General features: G+C 42.7%; 2 protein-coding genes across 2 annotated transcripts; one reads left to right on the forward strand and one right to left on the reverse strand.

Moving 5' to 3' along the window:
• Positions 1–5,076: 5,076 nt before the first annotated feature.
• On the forward strand, positions 5,077–6,276 carry LOC115692903 (uncharacterized). The gene has a single exon (XM_030619878.2). The coding sequence runs from the start codon at positions 5,077–5,079 to the stop codon at positions 6,274–6,276; it is 1,200 nt and encodes a 399-aa protein (XP_030475738.1).
• Positions 6,277–14,302: 8,026 nt separating this feature from the next.
• On the reverse strand, positions 14,303–16,163 carry LOC130136024 (uncharacterized). The gene is made up of 2 exons (XM_056306001.1): positions 15,914–16,163; positions 14,303–14,700 (listed from the first exon to the last, which is right to left on the reverse strand). Exons 1-2 carry the CDS (start codon positions 16,063–16,065, stop codon positions 14,559–14,561), a joined length of 294 nt encoding a protein of 97 aa, XP_056161976.1. The 5' UTR covers positions 16,066–16,163; the 3' UTR covers positions 14,303–14,558.
• Between the last annotated feature and the right edge of the window lie 3,263 nt (positions 16,164–19,426).

Below are 19,426 nucleotides of genomic sequence, written 5' to 3' on the forward strand. Positions count from 1 at the left end.
GCCAACGAGAAGCACCCTCAAAAGTCTCGACTCTCTTTCCAAAAGAAACCTATCTTGCTCGGGACCAAAGAGAGAGAAACGTTGCTCTAATCTGTTCTCTAGTTGAAAAAGCTCGCTGATAAAACAAAATTTTCCTATATGTTTGAAACAAATTAACCTCAAATTGCTTCCAGTACTCCGTACAACGTTACTGAAATTTCATAGGCATAACTTCTCCTCTATTACCCCTTTCGAACCAAACCGAACCATATCAACCGACAATAGAACAGGCTGACCGTGGGATCGCCAGAGAAGCTGGAGCCGATGCAGGCGAAGATGGACTCCGGTGGTCTGTTGACGAGCTGGAGCCTATTGGGCCTCTTGCTGTGGTGGTAGACCCTCACGCCGGGGTCAGCAGAGCCACCGCGGAGACAGGAGGAAGGGTCAAAGCCGGAGGGGAAGTAGGCGACGAGAGGAGGGGCCTAATCGGGATTGTCGTGGAGGACATGGATGGTGGCATTGAGCTTCTCCCTCGCCCACTTCTTGGGCTCGGTGGGTGATGCTTCGGTGTTGTCCATTGATGGAGGGGAGTGCGCACGCGGCCGAGGAGAGAAACCAAGGTCGAGGAGAGACGGGCTTTATAGTGAGAATCACATAAGTGTCGATTCAGTCTTTATGGATAGTTTTGGTTGAATATTACTAACGTGAATGCTGGCCGACCTACGTGACATTGCCGATGCTAATGTGGATAATTTTAATAATATTTTAATTTTTTTCGATTCTTTAGTATGTTTTCTTTTTTTCTTTCTTCTTCCTTTTGCCAATGACCGACCACCGGCCACAGGCGATGGCCAACCACCGACCATGGTCGAGCAGGCTAGCCTCGCCTAGGCAAGGGTCGCCGTCGGCCAGGCAAGGCCAATTTAGGTGAGGGCGAGCCCCGACGAGGCCAGCCTAGGCGAGGCCCGGTGAGGGTTGGCCTCGCCCAGGCTAGATCTGATGAGGCCGACCCTCGCCTAGGCTAGGGCGGCCTCGCTTGGTGAGGGTAGCCCTTGCCGGGGCTCGCCCTCACCTAGGCTGGCCTCGCTTGGCCAGCGGCAACCCTCGCCCAGGCGAGGCCAGCACGTTCGACCATGGCTGGTCACCGGCAAAAGGGAGAAGAAAGAAAAAAAGAAAAGAAAGAAAAAAAATCAGAAAAAAATAATTAAAAACTTAAAAAATATATTAAAAAATTATCTACGCCGGCACTGACAATGCCACGTAGGCCGATCAGCATCCATATCAATAATATCCGACTAAAATTAGCCGGAAGGACTGAATTGACACTATGTCAAAAGGTTTTGGACTTTTCTGATACTTTTTCCGCTCATTAACATTGGCAGATATTTTTACTTTATTAGCTTAACAAACATTTACATGGACTGGGATTAACTTTGACACCTTTAACGCAAAATCACCTTTCCCAAAAGCTTTAAGAAGTCAGAGGGTTTCATTGATTTTTTCTTTCTTTTTCCTTTTCTCTTTTCCTTCCTTCTTTTCTATTTTTTTCCCAACGTGGCTGGCGAGGGTCATCGAAGCTCGCAGGCGAGTGTCGTGGCCCTCGCTCGGCCACACCCAGATCTGAGTAAGGCCATCGCAGCCGTGGGCGAAGGTGGCCTCACCCGCAGCTAGCGAGGCCATGGCTGCCTTCACTTGCCTAGACCATTGCAACATAAGGCACGGCCCACAAGTGAGGCCGCCTTAGCCCACAGCCGGCAAGGCTGGCCTCACCCAAATCCAGGCGTGGCCGGCGAGGCATCACGGCCCTCACCCAGTGGTTGGTGAGCTCCGGCAACCCTCATCGGCCACGGTGGGAGAAAAAAAAAAGAAAAGAAGGAAGGAAAAGAGAAAAGAATAGAAAAAGTAAAAAATTAATAAAAAAATTCAAAAATGTATTAAAATATTATTAAAAATTATCTGTGTTAGTACCGGCCGTGTCATGTAAAATGCTCCGACGCTCATATCAATGATTTCCAACCATAATTGGTCTGATAGGCTCAATTAGCAAAACGCGAAAATATTTAGGACATAATTATCATAAATAAAAGATTCATGACTGAATTGGCACAAATGCAATAATAGATTTAAAATTTTTTTAGTAATTTTCCCACTTTTTTTATCCCGAACAACATTCATATATTTTTGTAAGAATTATTTTCATTTTGCTCCTCACCTTGAAATCTAGGGTTCAAATAGTTGACCTCTCACCTTTCAAAGAAGGAAGGAATCACCACCGAGGCAACTGCCGTTTTTATCACAAGAGGACGTATGGTTAGATACGAAATCGTCACATGTCAATTCATGTAGTTTTGGGACTCAATAGCTAAAGCCAGCGCGAGATCTTCTGGATCAAACTAGAGCACATGTCTATCTCGCAATGTTCCACATTGCGCCACGTCTAACCCAATTAAATTACCTTTCGAACTTATAGAGGAACCCTAGAAAAAAAAACTTATAGAAGGACCCGACCCCACTCATTCGATCATTACTATTTGCTGAATCGTATCTTGATGGTTGTTAGGTATGGGTTTTAGGGCTGGCCATTGGGCCTGAAATCTTCATTAAGGAACAAATGCCTCACACCCCATTGCTTTGCCCTCTCCTTCAAGGGAGACGGTTCCCAATTCCGAATAAATTACGGTAAAATTGTCTAAACAGTCCATCACGTAGCTCAAGGAGCCCTGTGGTCATTATTCACGAGCACGATTTTTTCTTACCATTCCTTGCAATTTAGCGCGGAAACTGATGAAATCTTATAATTTAAATCGACGCAAGGTCACCTAAGAAATAAAACGCACAAGGATGTCGGAGATTTAAATAATTCGGTCCAAATATCAATATCTATTTTACGAAAAGAATGGACAGCAAATAATTCATTAATAGATGGAGAGGCGTTATTTACCATCGCTCACTCAGTTTTCTATTCCCAGCCTCGATGTCTTCCATGTTCAGTACAATGTTCACGTGCGGTGATCAGAGGTCTTCGTACGTCTAAGGATAGGATTCGCCTTGTCTTTTCTTTGCGGGGCAAATCATGAAAGGAGAGTGAGATACCCCGCAAATATCATATATACAGAGAGAGAGAGAGTGAGATATGCCGCCTGAGATCTGGAGGTACTCCTCCTGACCTAACCCTAGATGGATGTAGCGACGAAGACATCCACTATCACCACGTCCTCTTCCTATGACAAAAAATGCATACATATATATATATAGATTAATATTACGAAAAATTTTGAATTTATATATTTACAATAAATTTGTCTCAAATTAATTTTTTGACCATTAAAAACTCCAAACTGATATACCTATGATAAATCTATCATAAACTAATTTTTTTATCACAAAAAATATTAAATCGGTATATTTGTGACAAATTTACCCTTTGTTAGTTTCTGTTAAATTTGATTAATATCACAAAAAATCACAAATAAGTACACCTATGACAAACAAAGGGTAAAATCCAAAATATGTACGTCCGTCAACTGTCACATGTCATTTAACAAAACAATTTGACAGTAAAATTTGATCGAAACTAACGGAAGGTAAATTTGTCACAGGTTTATTAGTTTGGAGTTTTTAGTAATTAAAAAAATAATTTGAGGTAAATTTATTATATGTATACCAGTTTGAGATCTTCAATGGTATTAACTCTCTCTATATATATATATATAGATGTCGTTTGAGATCCGCAGAACGTGGTAACTAAGGAATATTATGTATATGTATATGTATATATATACCTTTTTGTACGGACAAAATCAAAGTCCTTCACTTTTTCCCTTTAGGGTAAAAAGAAGTCCAAGTCTTGATCAATGGTCAACCTTGGATATTCATGGAAATTACCACCGTTCTGGTCTAACGAGGCTACCATGAAATACTTACTTATGGGTGAGGCAAGTTCTTCTATTCTGATTTATGGTTAAGGAGATAGATAAAGCAAATTAACGGCCCTTACCTTGATTGAACTCTTCCGACAAGACTCCAATAAGTATTCGGTCGAGAACTTCGATCTGCCTCGTCCAATTCGTATCGGATTTCGTGCACGGATCCGGACTTGAGGCGTTCTTCAATTACTAGGTCACTTCACCCCGGCGGGGAGGGGGGGTCCGCGGAGAAAACGAAAGTGGATGTCGGAATATTGCCTCACACCTGTTTTTATTTTTCCAGCTCAATCATTCAAGCTGTGTTATTTTTTTTTTTAGCTTCGAAATGACGGGGCATACAAAAGCTCCTGTCCACAAAGGACAATAAGGGGGCACAAGGAATCGATCTCCGCAAGAAGACGAAAATCACAACTCATAGCTTCGAGGTTATCTCGTCGTCGGCGGGAGAAAATATTGGGTGATTCGGGACCTTTATATCAATGTAAAGAAAATATGAGTTTTTGGTGCAAAAAACACATCCTAGCCCGCCGGCCTCACCCGGACACATGGACCATGTGGCGCTTCATGAGTGGTTCGGGACAATGCTGATGTGGAGGTCCCGGACCACCCATTATTTTCTCTGTCGGCAGAGATCAATGCCTCTTTAATCACAAGGCCTTGCCACTACGCAACCAAGTAATCTCTGGCCGCACGTGGAAAATAACGAGGAAAACTAATTATAAAAAAATGTCCTCAATCTATTATACGGGTTTGATGATTGCAATCATCCATATTCTCCGACGTATAACGGATTTTATATGCTGCTTGTATACATACGATCGAATTTCACGTGCCTCGTGAGAAAACCCGGTAACATTCTAACATTATAAATAGGTTAAGTCACTTGAATGATTTGTCCCTAAACTTGTAATTCGTTCAATATGGTCCTTGAATTTATGGTGAAAGTTCAATATAGTTTCTGGATTATTATATCCCAAGGTTCAGTCTAGCCTCTGGACCGGATTATTTAATCCATTAACTAAATTGAATATGTAACGAAAGTTTATGAACTACCTTGAACAAATTAAAAGTTTGGGACCACATTGCGCATTATATCTAAATTGAAGGATCATTTGCGCCATTTTCTCTTATAAATACCTTTGCCGAAAACCGAACCAGCTCACCAACAAACATGGAAGAAGTTCACTCCAGCTCCAACGTCTTCCTCCTCCTCCTCGCCACCTCCCTCGCCTTTACATCCTTTGTTTTTCCGTCCTTCCCCAACCTCACTTCTCAGATCTTCCCAGCCCACGCCGTCAAGAAGAGCTGGGACTGTCTCATCCTTGCCCTTGTCCTCTTTGCCATTGCCTGCGGATTCCTGAGGTCGTCGGGTTCGTACCGGAGATCAGACACGCAGAAGTCGTCATTGTCGTACCCGATAACGCTGGACGAGTGCTATTACAGCTATGACCTTGGGAGGGAATATCGGTTCTCCTTGGGTTCGTTTGGGAGGACGATAGGCAGCGGACGGTGCCCGGATTTGTGGGCGCAGGATGAAGGACGGTGGAGACTCTATGACCATACCAATCCGGACGCGGGTCAGGGTTTTGGGTCGAAACCTGTTCATTCCAGGAGAATATTGAAGGGAGACTGCGACGACGAAGAGAAGAAGCTCCAGAGGGAGCATGTAGTTGCTAATGATAGTTGCGATCATAATGCTGCAGTCGAGGAAATGGAAGTTGCAGTCACCCTTCCGCCGTCTGCTCTGCCAGGGGCGCGGGCAGCTCCAAAAGAACGAAAGGCCAGGAGGACATTTCAGACTATTCTGTACAAGCCTAAGGATGACGTTCACAAACCGCCAGCAGCGCTGCAGGTGCCTCAGCCGCTGCCGCCACCTGTGTTCCACACTCAACTTGCATCCAAAAAGGGCAAGACAAGGGTAGATCTCTCTGCTCCGCCGCCAGTTCCGCTGCCGCCGGCAGCCCTGCACAAGAAGAAATCTCATACTCCGGTGACAATGCCACCAAACTATGAGTCTTCAGGTGACAGCGACAACATGGGTGGCTTGTCGCCGATGCCTCCACCGCGGCCACCTTTCAAGGTGCCATCATGGAGGTTTGCCATGCGCGGCCACCACGTGTGGATCAAGAGCCCAAACGCCTGGCGCCATAAATCACCAGATGCTGAAGATTATGAGGACAGCGTCTCGGAGACGACTGAGAGCGCTTCATACTCATCATCAGAAGCGACGTCGCCGGCGTTCTGTCCTAGCTCGGACGTGAACAAGAGGGCTGGCAAGTTCATTGCGACGTTCAAAGCTCGGTTGAACCAGAAGAAGACGAGCTCCATGAAGCAGAGAAGGTCCAATCTGGGCCCAGAAATAATTGGATGAGAAACCAGGATGACGACAACAAACGTTAATGGTGTTATATTCCTCTTTATGAGAATGAGCCTTCTTTTCACTTGTAAAACGTGTTCGCATTCCCATATAGAACTGTAGAGGAAGAAACACGGTAATGGATTTGGCATGTAGAATACCAATGACGAGAGGATAATTCGAAACTTTCCTCATCCTGCGAAGTAACTCAAGAAGTTTATAAATTGTCCGGAAACGAGCTCGCGATGCATATTGAGCACGATTCTGTGAGCACTCGCAATCAATTTTTGTTTGCATGGACTAGGGATAGTGATGTCGCGTGATGCGATAGTTCTTATTACACGATCGCCACTTCCCTCTTGATGAATGGTGACGGTTCCATTTTTGAACACGACACCAAAAATGCGGTACTCAGTTTTCACCCAACAAAAGAAAAAAGGAACAGTTCTATGTGGGATCTCATGTAAAGCGAAAGGTGGGGATTTTGATTTAATATTTGGCAGAGAAGATGAAAGACGAGCGGCGCCTGTCCTACTCAGAAGTTGTCTGCCCTGCAACTTCTGAATATCCGCTCCTGGTTTTTGTGTTTTTTGGTTGTCGAGTTTCATTGGCTTGCTGTTGTTTAAATTGACCCAGGCGGGGGTGACCACCGGATCCGGATTGAATTGGAACCAAACTGAACGGCCCAATTTTAGGTGGTTCTCAAAATTTTTAAACCAGAAACAACCGATCCGGCTTCCAATTCCTTGTGTGTAACCGAATTGGCGGAATGAACCGATGGTATCCGCCAAAGACAACTCTAAATTAAAATTAGGGCTCTCTCTCTCTTTTACACCCCAGCCTCTCACTTCACACTCTCGCCTCCTTCTCTCGTGCAATCACCACCACAACGAAGCTAGGCAAAAGTAAAGCTCATAATGTGGAAACCAAAGTGAAAGAGGTTCGTCAATGGACACGGAGACTCAAAGAAAGTAATATGTCAAATATCTTTCTTTTTAATTTTTTTGAATAAATTTATAAATCATTTAAAGAAGAAAAGGAAATATAGTTGTGGAATCAGGAGCCATAGGATCAGTTCTCGGTTCTAGACCGGTTCCTATCCCTATAGTTTAAAACAAAACAAAAAATTTCAATTCGACCCTAACAGCCCAAGCTGACAACGTCAAACATAATCAGGCAAACATAACTAATCCCCCCTTTAGATAGCCAAAACATAACAAAGATGCTTCTCTTCACTTTAAAAAAGTGCTGATCGAAAGAGCGCATAAGGATAATCAGGCAAATAAATCACATATTTATATGCTAATTGTTAAATTTATATTTCGAATTTGAACCGTTCACGGATATAGATCGGTATGTTAAAAAAAAAGAAAATCTTGAAAATACGAAAGATTTGATCAAGTTGACTTCGTCGACTCTAATTTACCGAACTGGGACTCCTTCTTTGTTTGGCCGTAGGAAAGAACAGCTGCGTGGGGCCGAGCCAGAGTCAAAGGAAAGTCCCGAAAGGGCACCCAAAAGAGAGTGGGTTTCCTTCTGCTTGAATGGTAGCCGCAAGGAGGACGTTTCCTAGGGTTACGTACAAAGAAGTCCTTCGCGACAGAGCCACTCAGAGAGAAAACTCGGGAAAACTCCAAAGAAGGATACATTGACGTTCTTGAGTAGCTGAGTTTCACGTTCAATTGAATTATTTATTTGCAAGTATTTAAATTTGGATGTAATCTAACTGTTGAAAACACTCGAGTATATGAGCGATTATAACTCTAATTCTCCTCTTATAGTGGATTATTTGTTGCTGATTCTTTCCATGAACATAACTACCGATACTCGAACCGAATCATGTAAATCGCTTGTGTTCTTTATTATTCCTCGTTATTTCTATGGTGATTTCGCATTGACTTGATTTACAAGATACTATCGTTTTCGTGTTAATTTTTCAACACTAACATCTGCTTGCACTTTCAAGTTACGCCATTAAGTCGTGTGTTTGTGCGTTCAACAAGCTTAATGACGACGACGGATTCGATTCAGAGTCTGCAATTAGCAAGCTTTGCATGTTTTGATAAGCTGGGCAAGTAAATAGTCTTGAAAAAGCTTGCAAAACAGAAGCAACACTACGAGAGCCAAGGTTGACTTCGCATTGAGAACCAGCGATTGTACTTTCTCGGGGTAATCGGTTCTAGGATGAGACCCGTCCTAGAACCTGAAACCTACTTTGTGGTTCCCAGGAACCGGGCCAAAGCACAATCATGACTATTTCTCATTTTCTTATGTAAATGGTTTATTAATTTAGGGTCCAGCTAGGCTAACCGTATGGTTACACTGAATTTGTAACGATGCTTTTATAGCCACAAATCTTCCATTATGCCAGTTGGACTCATTTGGGCAACCGGAGTACAAAATGTCCGAAATTAATTGTCAAAAACGGCCCTTATGCTGCAGAATCACAAAGAATGAGACCAAACATTTTGTAAACTTCAATTCTAAAGTGAAATATGAGAAAATTCATAGAAACTTAGTAAAAGATAACATTTATTCAAGTAAAATTGCATAATATAACGAGTCAGATTCTTCTTTGATTCCATGTCATGTCTTTGATTCCATATTTCTCATGTTTGAGTTGTTACTTTTGTAGACTAGTAACACGTTTTAAAACTGTACATATGAGGCGATCATGACTAGAGTAAGGGTGCGCATGAATACCATTCTGTGCCCGGGAGCTATTTCTGAACAGAAATGATTTTTTTTTATTCTGTGCCCGGAAACAATTTCTGAGTATTTGAAGGCGTTTGATAAACTGTCCAACATTTCTATTCCTAGAGTAGAAAAGAACATAAATGCGTTTGGTAACTACACAAAATTTCTGTTCTCAAATAATATTTTAATAATATTTTGAATTGTTTAATTTTTTTTTCTTTTTACCCATTTTCTTCTTTGGCCATGGCCGCCGTCGCCGGCTGACCGGCCACGCCCAGTGGCCGGCGAGGTCGCCCTCGCCGGCGAGGCTGAGGCTGGACCCTCGGTTTGCCAGGCGGGCGGCCTCGCCCGGATCCAGGCGAGGCCGAGCCTCGCCGTCGTGACCCACGGCAAGGCCGCCTCGCCCGGGCGGCGGGTCCGGCCCTCGCCCTCGCCGGCGAGGGCGACCTCGCCTCCGCCGGCGGCCGGCGAGGGCCGTGACGCCCTCGCAGGCCCTGGGCTGTGGCCGGTCGCCGGCCGCCGGGGAAGAACAACACAAAAATAAGAAAAGAAAAAAAAGAAAAAAGAAGAAAAAAAACTGATTCTCAAAATTGTGCCGAGAAACAAGAAGCAACTTTTTTTTACTTCTTGTTTCTCTTCCAAAACTGTTTCTCGGCACAAATTTTTGCAAAAATGTGCCCAGGAACAAAAAGTTTACCAAACGCATTTCTGTTCCCAAACTATTTCTGGGAACAAAAGAACAGAAATTTTCACTATTTGGCACGTTACCAAACGGGCCCTAAATAATATTTTGCTAGTGATGGGTTTGAAAGGGGATATTTACACAATATGCTATAGCAGTCATGTATACGATTATTGTGCCTTTTTATACATTATAATGATTTAGCAATAATGGAAAAAACCATAGGAATTCTAATCTGATGTTTATTGAGCAGAATAATATTTCTTTAGCTCGCAGGAGGATTAGCTACAATCTAGCAAGGTTTCTTTTCTTTTGGTTTAATTACACGTAATCTTGGGTAAATAATCCTTCATATGTTATTTTAAAGAATGCCACTTCAATGGAAAGGAAATGCTTTGTGGTCAAGAGTTGAGTGTCAACACCATTAATTAAACATTTTTTATTAATTTATTGGGTTAATATCACGAAAAACTTCAAATTGATACACCTATGACAATTTTATCCCGTACTAATTTTTCGACCATCAAAAACCTCAAATTGGTACACCTGCGATAAATTTACCATCTGTTAGTTTTTATTAAATTTGATTATTAGATTACTAAGCTGGATGACACGTGGCAATTAACGGGTATACCAGTTTGGGGTTTTATCCCCCATTTGTTATAAGTGTACCAAGTTGTGATTTTTTGTGTTATTAATCCAATTTAACAGAAACTAATGAAGGGTAAATTTGATATAAATGTACCAGCTCAATATTTTTTATGGTCAAAAAATTAGTTTGAGATAAATTTATCATAAGTGTGTTAATTTAAAATTTTTCGTGATTGAAAAAACAATTTATCGTAAGTTTATCACATATATATTAATTTAAAAATTTTCGTGATATTAACTCTCATTTATTTGAAAAAGGACTAGGAAGAAAGATGTTTGACCACCAACCAGCAACTTTCTTTCTTAATCTTCGTGGGATCCACGAAACAACCAAAGATATTCCCTCTTTTTTTAATCGAACCAAAATATTCCTTAACTTAACCAAGTGTGGAGAGAGAGACCTGATGCCAAATGATATCTGACACACCGAAGGTACCCTTTTTATTATTAATATTACATAATTACTTTTTTAGTTAATAAATGGATTTTAAATTTGTTGTGTTGTTTTCCTTGCCCATCCCCCTAATCGGTCGTTATCCTCCATTTTTGTCAGAAAATTCCTAAACCTTTTATATTGATGTCAATTTAATCATAAACCTTTTTTTAGTATCAATTCAGTTTTAAACTTTTTATCTTTATGCCAATTCATTCCTTCCGGTTAAATTTGGTCGGATATTGTTGACGTGGACGCCGGCCGGCCTACGACCACCGGCGATAACATGGACAACTTTTAATAATATTTTAATATTTTTCAATTTTATTATTATTATTATTATTTTCTTTCTTTTTCTTTTTATTTTCTTTCCCTTTCTTCTTCCTCCAGTCGGTTGCCGGTCCAACAACCGGTTGGAGCCTAGGGCCGGCAAGCCCCATCGGCCTTTAGCAAGCCTCGCCCAGCCCAGCGCGAGGCTCAAGCCCTAAGGCACGACATTGCTAAATCTAGCGAGGTTGTGCCTCGCCAAAGGCCGGTGAGGAAGAAGAAAGGGAAAGAAAAAAAAAGAAAAAAAATCAAAAAATATTATTAAAAAGTTATCCGCATCATCGCTGGTGGTGCCATGTAGGCCGACTGGCGTCCACGTTAGCCATATTTAGCCAAAATTAGCCGAAATGACTGAATTGGTACAAAGACAAAAGGTTTAAGACCGAATTGACAAAAAAAAAAATTTAAGACTAAATTGGTACAAATGCAAAAAATTTAGCATTTTTCTAACACTTTTTCCCTCCATTTCCATGTGTGGCACAAGGAACACCCTCTATCTTCTCCATCTCCAAAAAAAAGAAAACCACTACCACCGATATCGATGGGGCTGTCCCAGAGGGATCGCCTTCAACAGTTCCACGCTCATCTTCTCCATCTCCATAACCACTCCCTTCGCGGTCACCATCTCTCTCCCTCTCTCCTCTCCGTCTCTTTCTATCTGTATCCTACCTTGCTCTACATCAACTAGACCATACACACATATGATCTTTTATGCCGACAAGAATAAGGCCAGATGAAACGGAATTTTTTAAGTCACGTGTGATCTTTGATAAATGGATATGATATTGCTTGTAGATGTAAACTACCTGGCATGTGAGACCAAGTTAAGTGACTAAACAAGATACAAGATTTGGAAAAGAAAAATCTCATGAGATTGACACTATTTATTGAACTATGGTCAAGCCATGCACGAACCGCCCGGCATCCATGCGACCGCCGCAAGGTGGTTGCTTGAAGGCATGGCAATGTGATGATGGTTTTCTAAATCGAGAATGGACCGCGTGCTTGCCGAGGAACATTTACCTATCTAGATAATTTTTACTTTTTACTTTCCGCTAAACTTTCATAACAGTAAAATGGTGACACATAGATGCACTTATGAGTTTACACAAAATTTTCTGAATTTTAAATAATATTTTAAAATATTGGGGTAAAAGTATGGTGTTCCAAATCTCCCCCACTTGTTGAGGTAAAAGGATCAGCCCATTTTCTGAGAGGATGTGCTTCCTTTTTGCGTTAAGATTTATAAATGGGGTTACAATTGCTGGTTATAATGTGGTGGAATTCCCCACTTTTCTCATGGACTGAACTCTATGCCAAAAACTAAAGCGAGAAGAATAAAATGAGATGTCCATGAGCAATGATCGCATATTGGGATGTTGGCGCATTGGGCCCTGCACGGCCCACAGTAATAGCACAGCCCGTTCTATTCTAAAAATCAGAATGTGCAATTGATTTTCATAAACGGGGAATATAGAAGAAAATGTGCATAAAATTGGCCACTTCCTACATGTGACACAATGGTTTCATTTATTTCATGGAAAAAAATTTTGGAAAAACATTTTCCGGTATTTGAATCGCTTAGGAACATTGTCCCAGTCAACGAAAAACCTGTACTTAAGTTCAGAAAAATGATTCCATCTTTAAAGAATTGGAAATCATTTTTCAAAATATGACTCGATATCGACTTTTGGACCAGAAACTCTGGATTTGGACACAGGAACCCCAACGCTAGTTCTCGGGCCCTTGGCAATAGGGCTGCATTCAGAGGTCTAGTCAAGTCTACCGAGGTCTATCAAGGGCAAGCTCGAGTTCATCGAGGCAAGGCCCAAGACCTTGGCGCTCGAGTGAGGTTGCATAGGGACTCCCGTGCTCATGACCCCACCAGCCTAGGTCCATCTAAGCCGAGCCTGAGTACATCAAGGCTGAGCTCAGGACCCTCGTGCTTGGACCAAGGTCCCTAATGCTGACATCCTAGTCTATCGAAGCCTAACTTGAGACCCTTGTGCTCGGGACCAAGTTCTCAACGCCAGTGCCAGGATCCTAACGCTCTTGCCCGGGTCCATCGAGGCCAAGCTCGACTTCTCGAGGCCCACATTCGAGGCCATCGAGGTTGTGCCCAAAATCCCAGTGTCTGTGCCCAAGTTCTAAGCACCCCGCCCTAAGTCCATTGAGGACGGGCCCGGATACATCAAGGCTGGGCCTAGGACCCTCATGCTTTTGCCCGAGTCCCCGACACCTGTGCTCAAGTCCATTAAGGCCGAGCCTAAGACCCCAGTGCCCATGTTCGGGTTCCTAGCACTTGGATCAATATTTCCATGCCCGAACCTGGATCCCCAACCCTCGAGCCCGGGACCATTGATGTCGAGCTTGGTTCTATCGAGGCTGGGCCCGGATCCATCAAGACTGGGCTTGAATCCCTAGCACCAGTGTCGGGTCCCGACCTCGCCTCGATGGACTTGTGTCTTGGGCATTGGGGACTTGGTCCCTAGCATTGGGGTTCGAGGGCCAACCTTGATGGACCTAGGCGTAACCGCTTGGGACCCATAACGGGCCTCTATAAACCCGAGACTAGTGCATGTGCTTGTGATTGGGAGTTGAGGATTCGGGCCCAAAACCCCGATGTCCATGCCCGATTCCCTAATTGCCCAGCCCATGCGCAAGTCACTAACACCAAATTGCTTGTGTATTTAAGAAAAATCTGACAAACGATGGAAAATATTTTTCAGTTTATTTTTGTATTTCAGTCAAATTCTGAACCAAAAAAGAAAAGAAGAGAGCCGTTCAAGGACAACTTAAGGTTTCATCAGTATCGGATCAATAATCCTGCTGCTACCGGACACCAATATCCATGAATAAAGATTTTGCAGCGACATCCCGTGAAAAGATTTAACATCCGTAGTTGAAAGAAATTGCACACACCTAAAGTGAGATTTTCCAAAAGCATGGAATGTCTTTCTGGAAAGAAATCCCCAAGAAGACGAGGCAGCTCGCGATGTTCAATCTTGAAAGGTCCGCTGGAGTTGCTGCCAGTGGTCCATCTCCCTCTGGAAAACCCTTTTTTGTGAAGTTTTCCCTTCCCTTTTCTATGAAGGTAATAAACCTGTTGCGACAAATTCTGCACAGTTCTCAGGTTGTAACGTAGCTATGAGCTAAACCACCGTTGAAAACCGGATTCAAAAGCCTTGTTAATTACTAAAGCTGTACTAAACTTTTGAGCTTAGTCCGACTCTGCGGTGACAGGGAGAGAGTTAGGCACTATATCCAGCAGTTGATTCTATCTACAGTGGATCTCCCCAGTTTAAAAAGTATTACAGTGAGAACCCTGGCATTACATGGTAGGACAAGGACAAATTATACCAGGAATACATGTTATGAAGCAAATGTGCCAATCACCGATAGCAAATAAACCCAATATCTCTCGAGGCATAAGCAGAGCATCGTCTGTTGCCTACGACAGCTATATGTTCGTAAACCCCAAGCAAAAGGTATCTGAAACAAAATGCCCTACTTGAATAGGAGGGATGCCAGGCTCGACCGCCATCCAAACAACATGGAGGGCTCAGGCTTCTTGGGCATAAGAGCCATAATGCTGGTCTGCGCATTGGAGGTAGGCGAAATTAACTGCTTCAAGCCTGTCTCTGATGACCTGTAATTAGAAAAAATATATGCTTTTACAGATAAGTAGGAAAAATGCAAATGAAATATAATCAAAACACGCAGAGGTATGTTCAATGAAATTTCATTCGAGTGCCCAATGTAGCTTTTACTCGTGTAAGCTCCAAGAAAAGGAAAAAGGAAAACCTGAGGCACTCAAGATCAACAGAAACAGTTGCTTTTGAGTATAGTGCGCAAATATAAAATGGCACGGTTTGCCTAAAACAGGTGCTTTCATGACGCTTAACGCTTAATATTTGCATACTCCACCCATTAGCAACTTTGAGGAACACACTAAGACACCGGGTGGCTAATGTGATTGATCTCCTCCGAATGGAGGGAATACTTAGGGATCCTATTACAATTTTACCAGTTGCCATCAAATTGATTGTAATTAGCAATGTTCTGGATTGCTTCAACTGACAAAATCATACATTTATTCAGAAAATACGAGAAAACTACAATCAAAACTCAATCGTAACTTTGCATTACAAGTGAAGATTCAATATTGTTTTGCCAAGCAACTCTGATGCAGATTTAAGAGTAAGTACCCATGCTAGACACTATAATAGCGGAGCAATAGATGATATATCATTGGAAGTTCTGTTGAAAATTGTAAAGGAGCGGTGGATACCCAAGGGAAGAAAGCTGGGATTGGGTGATTGAGAGACGGCAAAGTCGATCCCAGTTCATGGAGAGCGCAAAGCAATGGAATGTAAGGCAGCACAAGCCATTGAGGTTCAGCTACAAGAAGAACCAGTAAAGGGGAGTGGTTGAAAGTAACTAATTCGAACTCTTGGTAATAAAGCAGTCGCGAAGACGGCAAATGCGTAAATGGGAGATCAAAATCACCATGGTAGGGACATCTGGAATGCAAGAAGGCTATTCCAAGCAATCGAGTTAAGGTTGACCAGAAGAGAAGCCCCATGAACGAGAGCATGAATTAGCTAAACACAACACCAACTAATCAACTAGAAGAGAATCCCATGAATCTGCACAGTACGAGAAAGATGCCCAACAAGACATAATCCTCTTTCGACGCCTAAACAACACAGCACCAACTAAATCCTCTCTTTCTCTTATGCTCCCTCCCCGTGTAGCTACGCAGCTCCCATAACATTTGCAGACTAACTTCAAAGCACGAACCACACACAAAAAAAAAAAATCGAAAATTTCGTGAGGGGTAGGTTCGAGAAAAGCCGTACGCGGGAGGGAGCTGGCCATCGCCGGCGAACGTCACCATCCCCTGCCGCTGCTTGTGCTTGGGGTTAGCCGAGCAGACGACGTACACGCGCCCGCGGCGCTTCACCGTCTTGCAGAACTCGCACATCTTCTTCACCGAGGAGCGGATCTTCATGGTCGCTGCCCGACGGAGGAAGCAAGCGATCGACAACGGTGACGGAGGAAAACTGGTTCGAAACCCTAACCCGAGGCGAGGCGAGGAACACGAAGGCTACCACCACATCACGTGTTTTGGGCCCGTTCGGGCTCCTTGCAAGCTCAAGCCTATTGTTGAAAAAGGCTGGGCCAAATTTTCCAGAAAACTCAATAGTGCCAAGATGGAAACAAAATGATGGCCCGAGACAAGGCTTTTGGTTTTTCAAGACTGACGAAAGGATAAAGATTAAAACTAGGGAAGATGACACAAATGGTCCTTGAACTTTAATTCAATATATAATGTGGTCTATAAAATTTTAATTTGTTCGATGTGGTCCATGAATTTTAACCCCAATGCGCAACGTGGTCCCTGATCTTTTTGTTTATTCGGTGTCATTCATAAACTTTTGGTACATGTTCAATTCAGTCCCTGGACTATATGAAAATGCTCAATGTCGTCCTTCCATTAATTCAAGTTCAGGGACTACAATGAACATTTTCATATAGTCAAAGGACTACATTGAACATGTACCAAAAGTCCAGATTTACATTGAACAAATTGAAAGTCAAGGACCACATTGAATATCGGGCTAAAATTCAGGGGTGACATTAAACATATTAAAAGTTCATGGACCACATTGCACATTGACCAAAGTTCATGGACTGTTTGTGTCGTTATCCCTAAAAACTATATAACTTTTCCAAATATTTATAACATTTTGATTTTACAAATAATTCTAGGATCTTCAAAAAAAGAGAGGGAGAGATCAAAGGGTATTTATACCCGAATAGTATGAACAGGAGAGGAAGTAATCTGATCAACATAAAATTAGTTATCTCAGTCTAATGAGGAAACTATCTGTTCTGAAAAATAACGAAAGATCAAATAATACCTAATAATATCTCTAACAATAATCTTTAATAGGAATTTCTCAAATATCAATAAATACACTTAAAAACAAAAAAAAAAAAAGCCCATAAACATGATGACTGGAAAATTTCGGGTGAAATGGGCAACTCAAGAACAGAGAATTACAGGCAGGAGGAGGAGAAAAACGGGGGATGGTACAGCTTGAAAACTGGGAACAGCGGTCAATAGTAAACGCCCCTTGGTGGGGGACGATCTTTGTCTAATGTTTAATGTTAGTTTGTGGTATTGATGATGTTACTTTCTCTGTGTTCTCATGTGTAGAAAATAGGAGCAAGAACGCGTTCGTATTTGTCGGCTCTGTATTTGTTCGCGGATTTCTTGGCGCCAATTTTTTCTTAAATTCCAGACGCTGGCCAAACCACGAAAAATCAAACTCCGATCCGATTGGATATGACCGCTTCAGGAATTGGAATCTAGCAAAGCTAGTCAATGATGAAAATAGAGATGGTTAGATAGTGCCCGAATCCAAAGTGTGGTTTAGCGTTAGAATGATCGAGATTCTGCGCGTCGAGATGCAGCGAGTTTTTAAGTTTGGTCCATAATCGTCCCAGCCATTGGCGCCAAGATTGAATTGGAAGATAGATTTTGGTCTTCATGTGAATGGACCCTTTCTTTTTTTTTTATTGGATTGAGGATGAATTAGAAGGTTGTTGAAAATATCACCTGATGTCTAAAATAAAGCACCTTCGGATCAGTTACGTTTTAATTGTATTGTGGTTCTGTAAGGGGAATCTTACTGCTGGGCGGGACTTCCATGGTAGATGTAAGGTAAATTACCATGTCCCAATTTTCTTTCTTTGTCCCCACTAAGTTATGTCATCTTGCAGAAAGTCCCGACCATGTGCAAGATTCTCTTTGAAAAATGTCCATTGCTGACCAAGACAGACTTCTAAGTAGTGTTTGGAATATTTTTCAGCGGTTACTCAAAAGAGTGGTGTAATCGAGTCGAGTTGAGTCGACGTAGTTTGCACGTTAAGAAGTAGTTAAAACCTAATTTTGAAGAAGCATGCGAGAATTGTATGTGACGTGTGCAATCGTTTCAATCTTGAGCCTCGTATATCTCATTCTAGTTGAGTTTTCTCTTCCAATGGGTTAAATCCACTTTCAATCCTCTAATGGGAAAATTACTAAAAAAATCTTACACCTATTATACTTTTGTCAATTCAGTCTTAAACCTTTCAATTATGCCAATTGAGTTCTAAACCTTTTCATGTGTTACTAATTGAGTCCATCTGGCTAATTTTAACCGGAAAACGCTGACGTGCCGTATCGACACTGACGTGGACAAGTTTTTAAAATTTTTATGATTTCTTTTTTCTTTTATTTCTTTCCTTTTGGCCAATGGTTGGTCAGGCAATGGCCGACCACCGGCAATGGCTAGAGAGGGCTGGGCGAGGTCGCCCTCGACAGACACGATCAGGCAAGGACTGGCCTCACCCATAGCCGGCAAGGGCGACTCTCACCCAGAGCCGGCGAGGGCTGCGATGCCCTTGCCAGTGCCGGGCAAGGGTCACCAGCACTCGATAAAAAGAAAAGAAAAGAAAAGAAAAGGATAAAAAAATTATATAACTTTTCCAAATATTATATAACATTTTGATTTTGTAAATAATTCTAGGATCTTTAAAAAAAGAGAGGGAGAGATCAAGGGGTATTTATACCCGAATAGTATGTACACGAAAGGAAGCAATATGATTTAACGATAAAATTAGTTATCTTAGTCTAACAAGGAAACTATCTGTTCTGAAAAATAGCGAAAGATCAAATAATACCTAATAATATCTCTAACAATAGTCTCTGATAGGGATTTCTCAAATATCAACAAATACACTTAAAACAAAAGGAGCCCATAAGCATGATGATCTGGAAAATTTCGGGTGAAATGGGCAAATTCAAGAACAGAGGATTGCAGCCACGAGGACAAGGAAAAACAGGGGATGTTTCAGCTTGGAAACAGGGAGCAGCAGTCAATAGTAAACGCCCGTCCGGTGGGGGGATTGATGATGTTACTTTGTCTGTGGACCCATGTGTAGAAAACAGGAGCAAGAACGCGTTCGTATCTGTCGGCTCCAGTGAAGGCGAGGCCACGCCTCGCGCCGTCGCGACCCAGGCGACGGCGAGGTCGGCCTCGCCTCGTCCGGCGAGGCGAGACCTCGCCGTCGCGACCAGGCGACGGCGAGGTCTCGCCCGCCGGATTTGGCCCTCGCTAGGCTCGGCGAGGGTCGCCGGGCCCCGCCGGGGCCGGCGACCCTCGCCGACCATGCGCCCACCACCGCCGGCCCTTCCGGCGGTGGTGGGTTTGCGGCAGCAGAATGCGAGGAAGCCTGCCGCTTCCTCGCCACTGCTGCAGGTTTTTTTTATTTATTTATATAATTTAATTTTTTTTTTAAAAAAGTACACGTCAGCGGGCTAA

Source organism: Syzygium oleosum, unplaced genomic scaffold (genome assembly GCF_021117445.2).
Source record: "Syzygium oleosum isolate NSW1041296 unplaced genomic scaffold, Sole_v2.1 Sole_v2.41, whole genome shotgun sequence".
NCBI lineage: Eukaryota > Viridiplantae > Streptophyta > Magnoliopsida > Myrtales > Myrtaceae > Syzygium > Syzygium oleosum.

Coding starts and splice junctions, on each gene's coding strand:
- LOC115692903 (XM_030619878.2), top strand. CDS start 5,077: ATGGAAGAAGTTCACTCCAGCTCCAACGTCTTCCTCCTCCTCCTCGCC.
- LOC130136024 (XM_056306001.1), bottom strand. CDS start 16,065: ATGAAGATCCGCTCCTCGGTGAAGAAGATGTGCGAGTTCTGCAAGACG. Junction 14,701..15,913: donor GATGGCCAGCTCCCTCCCGC/GTACGGCTTTTC, acceptor TTCTAATTACAG/GTCATCAGAGACAGGCTTGA.